This window comes from Budorcas taxicolor, chromosome 25 (assembly GCF_023091745.1).
Source record: "Budorcas taxicolor isolate Tak-1 chromosome 25, Takin1.1, whole genome shotgun sequence".
Classification (NCBI taxonomy): domain Eukaryota; kingdom Metazoa; phylum Chordata; class Mammalia; order Artiodactyla; family Bovidae; genus Budorcas; species Budorcas taxicolor.
The window spans coordinates 46,949,035-46,960,635 of NC_068934.1; the positions used below are offsets into that span (position 1 = coordinate 46,949,035).

An 11,601-nucleotide genomic window follows, 5' to 3' on the forward strand; every position below is an offset into this window, starting at 1 on the left:
ATTCCAAGTATAGGCTGCATTTGTTTATCCATCTCTGGATGGACGTGAGTCACTTCTGCCCTCTGGCTGTTGTGAAGGATGCCTAGCCTGGTTCCTAAAAGGAGTAAACTTTCGCCAGTGCATCGCCGGAGTCAGTGCCCTGTAAGCACAGCACCAACTCCCCAGAGCCCAGTGGCTTTGCCTTGTTCTAGATCACAAACCGGCCGAGTACTGGCTGGGCAGTTACTGCCAACCAGAGTCCTCCACAGGAGAGGGTGCCAGGCTGGCCCGGAGGACTGGGAGAGCCAGGCCCCGGGATCCGGAGCCCTGACTCTCACAGAAGTCCACAAGAGCTACGAACTATGGTGTGTGGAGTCATCCCAGGTCCCGAGGTGCCTGGGCAGAGGGACAGCTCTGCACATGGAGGTGGACCCCCGCCCCTGCAGGACCGCAGCGAGAACCGACAGCCAGAATCCGGGATCTCCATGCGCAGAACTGCTGCCCCCTGCTGTACAGGGAGGGCACTGCCACAGGAGCACTGCCGTGTCCCTCAGGGTTGGACCAGCGGGCATTCCCCAGTGCCCCGAGGGTGACCGGTACCTGAAGACGGGCAGGGAGGAGGGGGAGGTCTCCTGAGGATGGGCCTCAGCCTTTCTCAGCCCCCACCCGTCGTCACAGGGACGACCCTCCATGGACTTGCAAAGCCATCTTGCAGAATAAAGTGTTAACTTTATTAGGCTTGATAAGGCTTTTTGTGCTGCTTGGAAGTCCTAACTTTTCTCTTGGAGCAAAGCCCGGTCTCTGTGAAGGACACAGAACCAGGGGTCTGGACTGTCTGGGAGCACCCTCCCCAAGTCCTTCCATCTGCCCTCCAGCCCTGGCCTCTCTGGTTCAGGACCCCTCCCTTTGCACAGGGGTGAGCTGCCTGCCTGACCCGCTCCCACAGGCCTGGGCAGCCCCCACCCTCCCGGGATCCTGAAAGGCTGCTGTCAAGATCTAGTCTGGAACTGCTCTGGCCGCTCTGCTCTGAAGTTCACGTCCAACTCCCAGAAGGTGCTGTGCTGCTGCCCTGGGGCTCCAGGCGCACTGCCTGCCCCGGCCGCCCGCTGAGCCGTGCCGCCCACCGGCACCGTGACCCTCCTTCCCTGTTGGACCCTGCGGAGCTGAAGGACGAGGGCGGGGGCTCAGCACCCAGACCCCTGGTTTGAATCCCAGCTTCACAGAAAAGCAAACCACTAGCAGCAGTAATTGGATTACCCAGGAGATGGCACTTTGTTCATTTCGCCCAGAAGCGGAATCCGGATCGTTTCTCGCAGTCAGCTCCAGGCCCTAGCTGTGCCCGTCACGCCCCTGTGGCCCTGCAGTGCTGGGGGGAGGGCGGCTGGTAACGCCAGCCTGTCTTTACAAAGGCGTCCAAGCTCCAGCCCCAGGAGGGCCATGCTTGTGATTCTTCCCGAATTCCTGGCCTCTCTGGCTCAGGGAGGCTGCTGCTTACTAAGAATAAGCTCTCAGTCAGGGCGCTCAGTCTAGAACCACCCACAACAGGATTTAGCTTTTCGTATCAGAGTTTTCTACAGCAAAACATAGAAACCTGGTCTCTTCAGAAAACAGATTTATTTTTACATTTCTATAAATATCAGCTGGACGATCAACACAGACAGGGAGCAATCTCGATGGTGTTTATCCGGAGGACAGTCTGCGGGTTCACGATGACTATGAGAGAGAAAAGGGCCGGGGCGTCAGCGTAGACCTCGATGCTGTGAACGAGCTACCGTGAGACCAGCCACCGACCGCTCAGCCCACGGCAGTCAGACTCAGCGAGGTCCCACATGGTTTGTCCCTGGGTGCGCACACCACAGGCCTCACCACTGACTCCCCGAGCCCCGTCAGACGCAGCAGGGGCTGCGACACCCCGGGAGCCCTTGCTGCGGCTCCTGGCCTCGCCCCTCCACGTGCCTGGAGACCCCCGCATGGCATGGTTGGGGGGAGGGTGGTGGCATCTGATGACCCGAGGCTCCTGGAGGAGAGCTTTCCTAATGACCTGACTCTAGGAAAGCTGAAGCTACGTTGCCGGTGCGTTTTGCCACCTGTGACTGAGGACTGGACCGGTGCACATCTGCAGGGGGCGGGCTCCTGAGGATTCCAGCACCCAAGGATGCTCCAGGCCGTCACACTAGATGGCAAAGTGTCTGTGTGTAACCTACACACTCCCTCCCGTACACGCTAAACCATCTCCAGATCACGTGTACGGCCTAACACTCCGTAAACGCCCATGTGAATAGGTGGAAACACAAAGGAAATTCTATGCAAGTAGCTGTGATTCTGCTGGTCTCATTCCTCTGTAGAAACGAGCCGTCGTGCAAGCGCGCGTGTACCCGTGTGGATGTGTGTGTGTGCCCGGCAGCACAAGAATGAGCTCCGCCCGCCTCGGGGCTGTAAGAGGCGGTCTCGCCCTCATGCTCCAAGATCGTCCCCTGGGTGGAGGCGAGCACTCCCCGCGCTCCAGGCAGCACCCACCGACAGGGCGTCCTCTGCCTGCGTGCCCAGTTCCCGGGGGAACTCCGGACTTGCTGCAGGGGTCTCAGCAGCCGCTGATGCTCCCAGCCGTGCCTCCCAGGGCCGCGCCCTCCAGTCGGCGGCCTCTTCCCACCCCTGGTCAGAGTGGGGACAGGGCCGCGCCCACCCGCTGGCCTCGCTGGTCTCCGGGCGCCTCAGAGGGCAGGTGCCTGTCCGACCCGCCCAGGGCAGGACTCGGGGCAATACCCGGAGGACGGGAGCATGGCAGCTTCCCCCAACTTACTTCTCTTCCTCTTGTAGTTTTTCCTTTTCTGAAACCTCATGTTGACTCTCGGCCATGACTCCGTCTTTTCGATGACCGTGGCTTCCACTCGAACAAGATCCTTTCTAGAAGACAGGAGAGTGAGCAGTGACGCACCTTCTTATTTTTCCATTTTCCTGGCACTTCACACACGAGAACTTCTAAAATAAAACTTCCTTTTCTGCTGCTTATCAGTGTTCCCCCCCCGGCCCCCGCAGACACTACATGGTGAGGGACAGCGTCGTCTCACAGCCAGTCCTGAAAGGGCCAAACTGCAGCGAAGCAGTAACAGGCCAGAGACGTGGTCGGGACGCTCTGCACGCGGGGCACTAAATGCCCACAAACCACAGTGTCCGCGTGTCGAGCTTGGGGCTGACCGGGTGTGACGGAGCCCCCGCCCGCCCCCCGCCCGGCCCTCGAGGGCACGTTACCCAAGCAGGGGTCTGCCAAGGAGAGTGAAGTCATCGGCCCCAACCAGCAGGACCTGGAACCAAACAGGTGTGTCACCAAAAGATAACACAGCCACAGAACAGAGTCGCCGGGACAGGCGAGACGGGGCCAGGCTGGAGAGGGAGGCAGCTCGCCGTCTCCCTAGGGACACGGGCCCGTCTCACTGGCCCAGGGGGGCGTGGGGCCTGGTGGCACGTCCAGTCAGCAGAGCGTCTCCTCCGGAAACGGACTTCAACCTCCTCACCGCAGTATATACACACAGGGAAAAAGGCACCAACCAGACAGGGGGGGTCTTTAAGCCGTTGACAGTCCTGCAGATTCGGTGAAGATTTAGGTTCAAGGGTGTTCTTTCAATGACTGCAAAACCCTGCCCGCCCCTGGCAGCAGGAGGGCAGCCGTGCCGCCGGGGCTGGCCTCAGATGGAGACAGCCCTGAGAACCGAGTGCAGGGCGTCTTATTAGACGCTGGGAGACTTGTCTGGAATTCTACAGATCAGAAGAAAATTCGATCATATTAAGCCTAAACATCGAAAAACAGAGCCTATTTTGTAACAACATCCATGGACTATGTATGTTAGGCAATGACAAAGAACCTTGTTTCACTCACTCTCAGCCTGACATGGTCTCTCTTGCTGGGTTTCCTACCTTATGAAAATCATCTTTACTGGGTGGGGCTTCCTATGCTTTTGTTAGTGTGAAATGTTTCAAAAGAATGTCTTTTAAGAAACCCTTACAGGTATGGTTCTGAAGTGTCCGATTTTAGACGTAAGAAGGAAACACGCTCTTGTCCGTGAGCTTGTGATGGAGCCCCAGAGGCCCCACGGGGAAGGCGCTGTGCTGACCGCGGGTGTCCCCATAGCACCCTCATTCAGCTCTGAGTCAAGTGGTCCTGCTCAGACCACAGGCTGCGGGAGGACCACCTGGGAAAGAGGAGCGTGATGCTGCCCTGGGTGTAAATACACCAAGAAGCTGTGGTCGCAAAGGAGAAGTTTCAAATTATAAAGAAAACCATCTGTCATATTACATCATGTCAATAGTTAACTGTGTCATAGAAACAGGATCTGGTGCGAGATCTCATATCTTATCTACAGCAGAACAGGCACAAACCAAGCAGGTCCCTGAACACAACAAACAGAACCCTAAGTGGAAGCCTTCGCCCACGGCTAAGAACAGCACAGACCACGAAGCGGTTCCAGAGGCCAGAGCGTGACCAGGGTCCAGGGAGATGGCTCGAAACCAGCGCTCGCTGCTTAGGGCAGCAGCGGCCGCCGCATCTCACGCCAGGGGAGTGTGAGACAGACCCACAGACACACACTCCTCCTTGGGGAAACGTGCTGAGCGTCTCCCCATTGGGAGGGACCCTGCCAAGTAAGGGCTGCCCTCGGGGGCATCTCCCCTCGCCCCCAGGCTCCTCTGCGCCCACCCAGCCAGCCTGCCCTGTCCCAGGAAGGGCGCCGGCCTTCTCCACCAGAGCCAACCCTGGGGAGCAGGGACCGAGTCCCAGGTACACTGAGAAACCCACGGTCTCACCTTCTCCAGCCGAATCCGCTCTCCGCAGGCAACGTCTAACTTGTTCTCAATTAGAATCAGGTCTTCAGAGGTGACTTTCCACTGGTGGCTGGCAAAGTGCACCACGGCGAAGAGCCTGCCATACTGGCCCCTGGTGATGAGCTCGTTCACCTTCTCCACGACCTCTGCAGGGGGAAGGACGGTCAGGGTCACAGCTCTGCCCCTGCCCATGTGCCCTGCGCCCCCCAGAGCCGTGCGACCCTGCGCATCCATGGACTGGCGGCAGGGCACGTGCCGGGGGCTCCTCCCTGCTCTCCGACCACTGCCTTCAACCATATCTAAAACCAGGAAGAGTCCACACGTTGCTATGGAATTCCAGGTTTTAGAAACCGAGGACCCTCCCTGCCTCCAAGCGCTGGGCACGGCCGGTACGCTGCCCTCCTCCCGGCACCTGCGCTGGGGCCGCTTCCACCGAGGAGAGTGCTCCTTGTTCTCTTTCCCTGAACACCCACGTTTCTACCAACAGCGGGGAGACGGCTGGACTGAGCCCGGCTGCCACCTGTGTCAGCGGCCTGCTACTCAGCCGGTGCCCTGGGAGGCTTTGCTAAGTGAACGAGGGTTCTGAATCCTGGTGTTAAGTAAACTTCAGCGTTCCTGCCTTGCCGCATCCTGTGAACAGGAACGCCCACATTGTGCCCGTCTCGGGTACCTAGAAACGGGAGGCCCTTGTTCCGTGGCCAGGCCACCCCTCCCCCTCGCTTCTGCCCCCCTCACCTGCATGGTGTCTGGCCTCCTCCACGGGGTCTGGCAGCACAACTTCTGGCCAAGGTGGTGAACTCAGTGAGGTTTTAGGAACGTATCTGTAAAAGTATTTTTTTGCATGCAGGTCACACACACGTGAAAAGACAGTTCCAAACCTGTGAGCCAGGGCTGTGCTCGGCACACCAGAAAGGACAAGGGTCCAGCATGTCTCTGACACTCGAGTGGCTGGCAGGGCAGCAGCCCCCACATTCGTGGGGGAGCAAACTCTGCCCCCCAAGTGTCTCTTAGGTGTGTGGATTACTTCAAGCTGAAAACAATCAAGGCCCAAGACTCTGGAAGAAAACTCTGGCAGAAGGCAGGCAGGCCTGGGTCTGCACGCAGCTGCCTGGAGATGGCAGGCCTGTCCTGACACAGCTTCCCCAGAAAGGATGCGGGAACATGCGGGACCAGAGGACAGGGGCTGCTCCTGTCCCGCGGTCTCTGCAGGCCCCGCAAACATTTGTCCACCAAACACTTGCTTTTCCGCCTTCACGTGGACTGCCTTCTCCCCCTCCTGAAATCCCAGACCCCTACACTCAGCATCCTCTTTCGTCTTTAGCTGAAGGAGCTGTTTCAGCAGAGGGCTTCAGCCGTTCTGGCGCATGACTCATTTCTCCCAGGTCTCTCCTGTGTGTGCAGGTTATTAAACTAGGGTCTGATTTTCTCCTATTAACCTGTCTCATGTCAACTGAACTCTTCGACCAGCCAGAAGACCCTGGACAACTGGGGAAACTGCTGCTTCCAGCACAGGCCCAGGCCCCTGGCACAGTCACAGCAGGTATGCTGAACAGACGTCCCTGTTGGAGTCAACGGGCCCCCAAACTAGGCTGTGCTTTAAAGTTGTGCATCGTGTCTGAGGCTCAGGACCCCGGGTGGCCCAGCAGCAGCAGCCAGGACGAGGGACAATGCTGCAAGGGGGCCGGGGCAGCAGTGGCTGCTTGGAGCAGCACTGGGGGATCAGCCGGGCTCACGAAAGTGCCCGCTCAGGGTTTCTGCCTCCAGCCTCACCCGGGGAGCCCACTGCTCCTTCAGGGAAACAGCAGGCCCCGGGCCCCTCGCTGCTGAGACTCTCGCTGCAGGAGTGCAGGCGGCTGTACTGAGAGCTTCCTAGTGCCAGGCGCTCGCCGAAGCGCTTCTGTAAGGAATTTACTTATCGAGGTGCAGCTGACTTATAATGGTGTTAGTTTCTGCTGTATAGCAAAGTGGCTCAGTTACACACGCGTATGTACAATTTCTTTCGCTGATGATCTATCAGAGGATATTGATGTGGTTCCCTGGGCCATAGAGAGACCTCGCCGTTTACCCATGCTGCGTGTCACACCGTGGGGCCTCATGCTGATGTGACGGTTTATAACTGCTAATCCAGTCTCCCAATACACCTCTCCTTCACTCCCCTCGCTTGGCAAGTCCTTCTAACGAGCTCTCTGGATGCAGAAATTCACTTGACTCTCATGAATACCCATTGCGATGCAGCCTGATATTGCTTCCATTTCTCGAAGAGGAACTGAAGCCCAAGGACGACCCTGTTCCTGGACCCGGGCTGCAAGGGCTGGTACAGGACCCTGTATATTCCTACTCAAGTGTGACTTTGTTAAATTTACCTCTTTTAGTTTATTTATTTATTTATTTATTTTTTTAATCTAAATATACAGTTTAACACTAAACATACTCCTTCAAATTACATAAGGTCCTCCAGAGAGTCCGTCCTGTGATTCAACCTTCCTGGTTAGAAATTTCCCAATTAGGAGTTAAAAACTTTTCCTTAAAAAGACACAGCCATGCATGGCCCAGAACACCTTCTCTTTGGACTCTTGAGGTTCCATCTGTATTTCTATGTGTTAAGGGTCTGAGTAAAATACTGTCAAAACAGCTAAAACTTATATATTCTTAAAACCTAAATGTTCGAAGTTTTGACTACAGAAGAAAAGAAAGGAAGAGAGTCAGCAAAACCCACATTTTGATATTACCCTTGTGGAGATGAAGTGCTCTGCGAACTGAACCTCTGAGAAGCGGACCACAGGGAAGCTGAGGAACAAGAGAGACACACTTGGTTACTAGGATGAAACACAAACTGCCCCTTATGATGCTCAATGCACAAGTGCTGCTAGTGTGGCTGGTACCCGACTCAAACCATCACAACACACCTACAGAAGCGCCTAGAAAGAGAACCAAGACCATCACTCGCTCACAGCTACTGGCTACTACCATAGCATCAAGGGGCCTTCATCACACCATCGAGAAGGGCCTGAAACCGAATCATCTACCTGCTAACTCATTCCTTGACGCCAAGTGCCCAAGTTGAGGCCCGTTTGGCACCCGAGTGGGAGCAGCCTCCAGGACACCCCTCCTGGGGCTCTCGGAGCCCCGAGCCCTGCTCCCCCCTCCAAGGGAGCGGCTCTCAGTGACAAAGAGCGTGCGGCAGGAGTGACAGGCCAGCCCCTCCAGAGGAGGTGATCAGAGGGCAGCTGCCGGCCTGGCGTCCTCGCTGCAGCAGGACCACTGTGCTGTGAGTGGCCCAGGGAGGCCCCTGGGATCCCACCTTCCCAGTTCAGGTCAGTGGCTCAGTCACATCCGACTCTCTGCAACCCCATGGACTGCTGCACACCAGGCTTCCCGGTCCGGGGAAGCCAGGAAGCAGCTTCTGCCGGCCCTGCTGATTCTTAACCTGAAATAGCCTGACTTGAATCTAACGAGACGGGGAGCCAGCTCAGCCACGCCTGCATCCTGACCCTCAGCGATGGGGTGACATAGTACATGTTATCTTAAGCTGCTGGGTTTAGGGTAACTCAGGACACGGCATCAGATAATAATACACCTAGGGACAAAGGCACCCACAGCCTGCTGAGAAGGGCCCAGAAACAAAATGCGCCATGCTTAGGTGCTAGAAGCAGAGGGCAGATCTCTCAATAACTACTGTTGGTTTTTCAACTGAGCTATAATTTATATGCCATAAAGTTCACTCTTTTAAAGCTCACTCATTAGCAGCTGCTCCCAATTCCTGGTCTCCTGAGTTGGTTTTTCCTGCCCTCCACCATCTCGGTGTGCTTGCGGTCTAAACCCGGGTCTTTGTGCTCAGTCGTGTCCCCCTCTTTGTGGCCCCGTGGACTGCAGCCCGTCAGGCTCCTCTGTCCATGGATTCTCCAGGCAAGAAGGCTGGAGTGGGTTGCCCTAAAACCTGGTTCTTACCTCTTTATGTATGGCCTTTCCTCTGGGATTACATCTGTTTGAATGGATTTCAGCGTCATCTGCATACCCCTGACTCCCAAGTGGACACCTGCGGCCTGGACTCAGACACGACAGGCCTGTCTGCTGACATCACCTGGTCGTCACCTGTCTCAGAACCTAACAAAGGCTCCTGATCTGCCCCTCCCGCCTGCTTCTCCCACACTCCTCCACATCTCACATGATGGCGACTTCACCCTTCCAGCTGCTCAGGCCAAAAGCTTCAGTCATTTATGACTTTTCTCTCTCACACCCCACAGCCACCAACCTGTCAGCAAATCCCCTGCCTCCTTTTGAGACATCCAGGCTCTGAGTACTTCAATCAGCCAAGCTGCCTGGCTTGTAACTGATACCCTGCTCTCACCCTTGCCTCTCTCTCTGCACAGCAGCTAGAGGGCAGGGGACTTCCCTGGTGGTCAAGAGGTTAAGACTTCATGTTTCACTGCAGGGGGCACAGGTTCGATACCTGGTCAGGGAACTAAGATCCCACATACCATGTGGGGTGGGCAAAAATCCCCCCAAAACCAGAAAAACAAACTGAGGACAGTTTGTTACTATTTATATGGCATATAACTTTATGGCATATAAATAGGACAGTTTGTCAAGTTACTATTTAGGGTAACCCTCCAAGAGTGCCTCATTTCATTCTGAGAAAAAGGCGGTTTTCACAGTGGCCAGCACAGTGGGCAGCTGGTAGTGTGACCCCGTCTCTCTGGGCCTTGCCTCATGAGCTTCCCCTTGTTCCCTGCACACCTGCCATTTGGGCCTCCTGGTTATTCCTAGAAGATGCCAAGTACAATGGCCTATGCCTTGACTGCTCATCCTCGGGACAACCCCAACCCCAGGAGGACCCCTAGGTTAATCCCCTATTTCCTCTGGGTCTCCACTGAAACACCATCTCACTAGAGAAGGCTCCCCCAACCATCCTATTTAAAATTGAACACTTTCCTCCCAACTCGTGCTTTATTTTTCTCCATAAGACTTACCAGCTTTGGACCTGCTACGTAATTTGCTTCTTCTTAGGCTTCAAACATACTATGTAATTTGCTTCTGCGTAAAATTGCTCATCTCTCTGCGAATGCCTCCCCCCGTTAGAATGTGAACTCCGTAAAAACAGGGGTTTGTTTTACAAATTTAACTGATGTATTCACCATCCTGGGCCAGACTTTGACTTGTAATGGATGCCCAATAAACGGCAAATGAATGAATGAATAAAATCTCTTCTAATACATCAAATGAAGCCCCTGCAGAATACCCCACAGTTGGGAACCACGATTGGCCTCTCTTGAAAGCCAGGTGGCTCAGTAGTAAAGAATCTGCCTGTCAGTGCAGGAGATGCAGGTTCAGTCCCTGGGTCAAGAAGATCCCCCAGAGGAGGAGATGGTAAGCCACTGTGGTATTCTTGCCTGAAAACTCCCATAGGGAAGCCTGGCAGGCTATAGTCCATGGGGTCACAAAGAGTCGGATACAACCAACAGACTGAGCGTGCCAGGGAGCCATCTCACTGGTGAAAGCTCAGAAACTTTCTGCACCTGATCTGCCTCCCTGTCATTCCTGCCTATGGCCTTAGCTTAGCTCCGACCTCACTGGGAACAAGTGTGCACCCTCCTGTCCCCCAGGACCATCCTTCAGTCCCTGTGAACTGTGACGGTGTCCGTCCCGATTCCTTCACTGACTCTTCAAGATCCTGCCTCTTCAGCGTTTTGGTCGCCCTCTCTTTACTCAGCTCACTTCACCTGTGTTTCTCTCTGAAAACGGGGGTGGTGGGGTCGGGAATTGAGCACAGCATTCTAGAGGTAGGTCTCTGTTGGTGGAACAAAGTGAGTCCCACCGCTTTTTATAAAAACTTCCCTGCCTGCTTAAACCCAAGTTTCATTATGGAAAATGATCCGCACACAAAAGTCAAGAGAATAGGGAGTCCTCCTGTATCTCTTCCTAGACTCAACTGTCATCAACTCATAGCCAAGCCTGGCTCATTCACAATGTCTCTGCTCCAACTCTGTGGTGTATTTTTAAGCAACTGTCAGGGTAACTTCTACGACAGATAAAGCATCTTAGAAACAAACAAACATAACCACAACATCATTATCATACCTAAACGAGGGAAAACTTCTCTACATACATAAACATTCCTTCACACAAATATACACTCCAACCATTTTGAGGAGAGGTTTATAGTGTTTTTGACCAACAAAACCTTGCTGAGCTTCATGACAACTCAGCGCCTAAAATACAGGTGTAGCTTTTGCGGGACTGGTTACCTCTGGGCAAGGGCATTCGCCACCGCTTTCCAGATGAGGACAAGGGAGCTTAAAGAGTGGCTTGCAGCCTGGGGAGTGATAGTGAAAGCACAGGCTTTGGAGCCGGACCAAGCTGTCTGATTCAGTCCTCTCCCACTTCCCTGCTGTACGACCAAGGACAAGTTACCTAACCATTCTGAGCCTCAGGTTGCTCCCCAACTTAAATGGAGCGTATATGGAAGATGGAGAGCTATCACCAATATTTAAGCTATTAACTAAAGGAACCAGGGTCTGAACCCAGGGTTTCCACGACCGATAATCACCGCCATCAAAAAAAGCGATTAACACCGGTCAGACGCAGACACGCGTGGCAGGGCGCCCCGTGTGCCCAGCTTCCTCCGTTCACCCCGCGGGGCGGGCCTCACCGGCTCCGGGTCCCGACGCTCTCAGGACGCTGCGGCTGCATGCAGACGCCAGCCGCCCGAAGGTGACCGGCAGGGTCCAGGCTGCCACGGCTGCCGCCATCTTCCCGCAGCCGCCGCCGAGAGCGGAAGCGGAAGTGGTGCGAGCCTGGTGCGTCGAC

The 11,601-nt window shown here is 55.2% G+C and overlaps 1 protein-coding gene across 1 annotated transcript; it reads right to left on the reverse strand.

Moving 5' to 3' along the window:
• Positions 1–1,575: 1,575 nt before the first annotated feature.
• Positions 1,576–11,559, reverse strand: MRPL21 (mitochondrial ribosomal protein L21). The gene is made up of 7 exons (XM_052662096.1): positions 11,444–11,559; positions 7,524–7,581; positions 5,530–5,615; positions 4,777–4,940; positions 3,229–3,281; positions 2,780–2,883; positions 1,576–1,692 (listed from the first exon to the last, which is right to left on the reverse strand). The coding sequence occupies exons 1-7, from the start codon at positions 11,541–11,543 to the stop codon at positions 1,628–1,630; spliced, it is 630 nt and encodes a 209-aa protein (XP_052518056.1). The 5' UTR covers positions 11,544–11,559; the 3' UTR covers positions 1,576–1,627.
• Between the last annotated feature and the right edge of the window lie 42 nt (positions 11,560–11,601).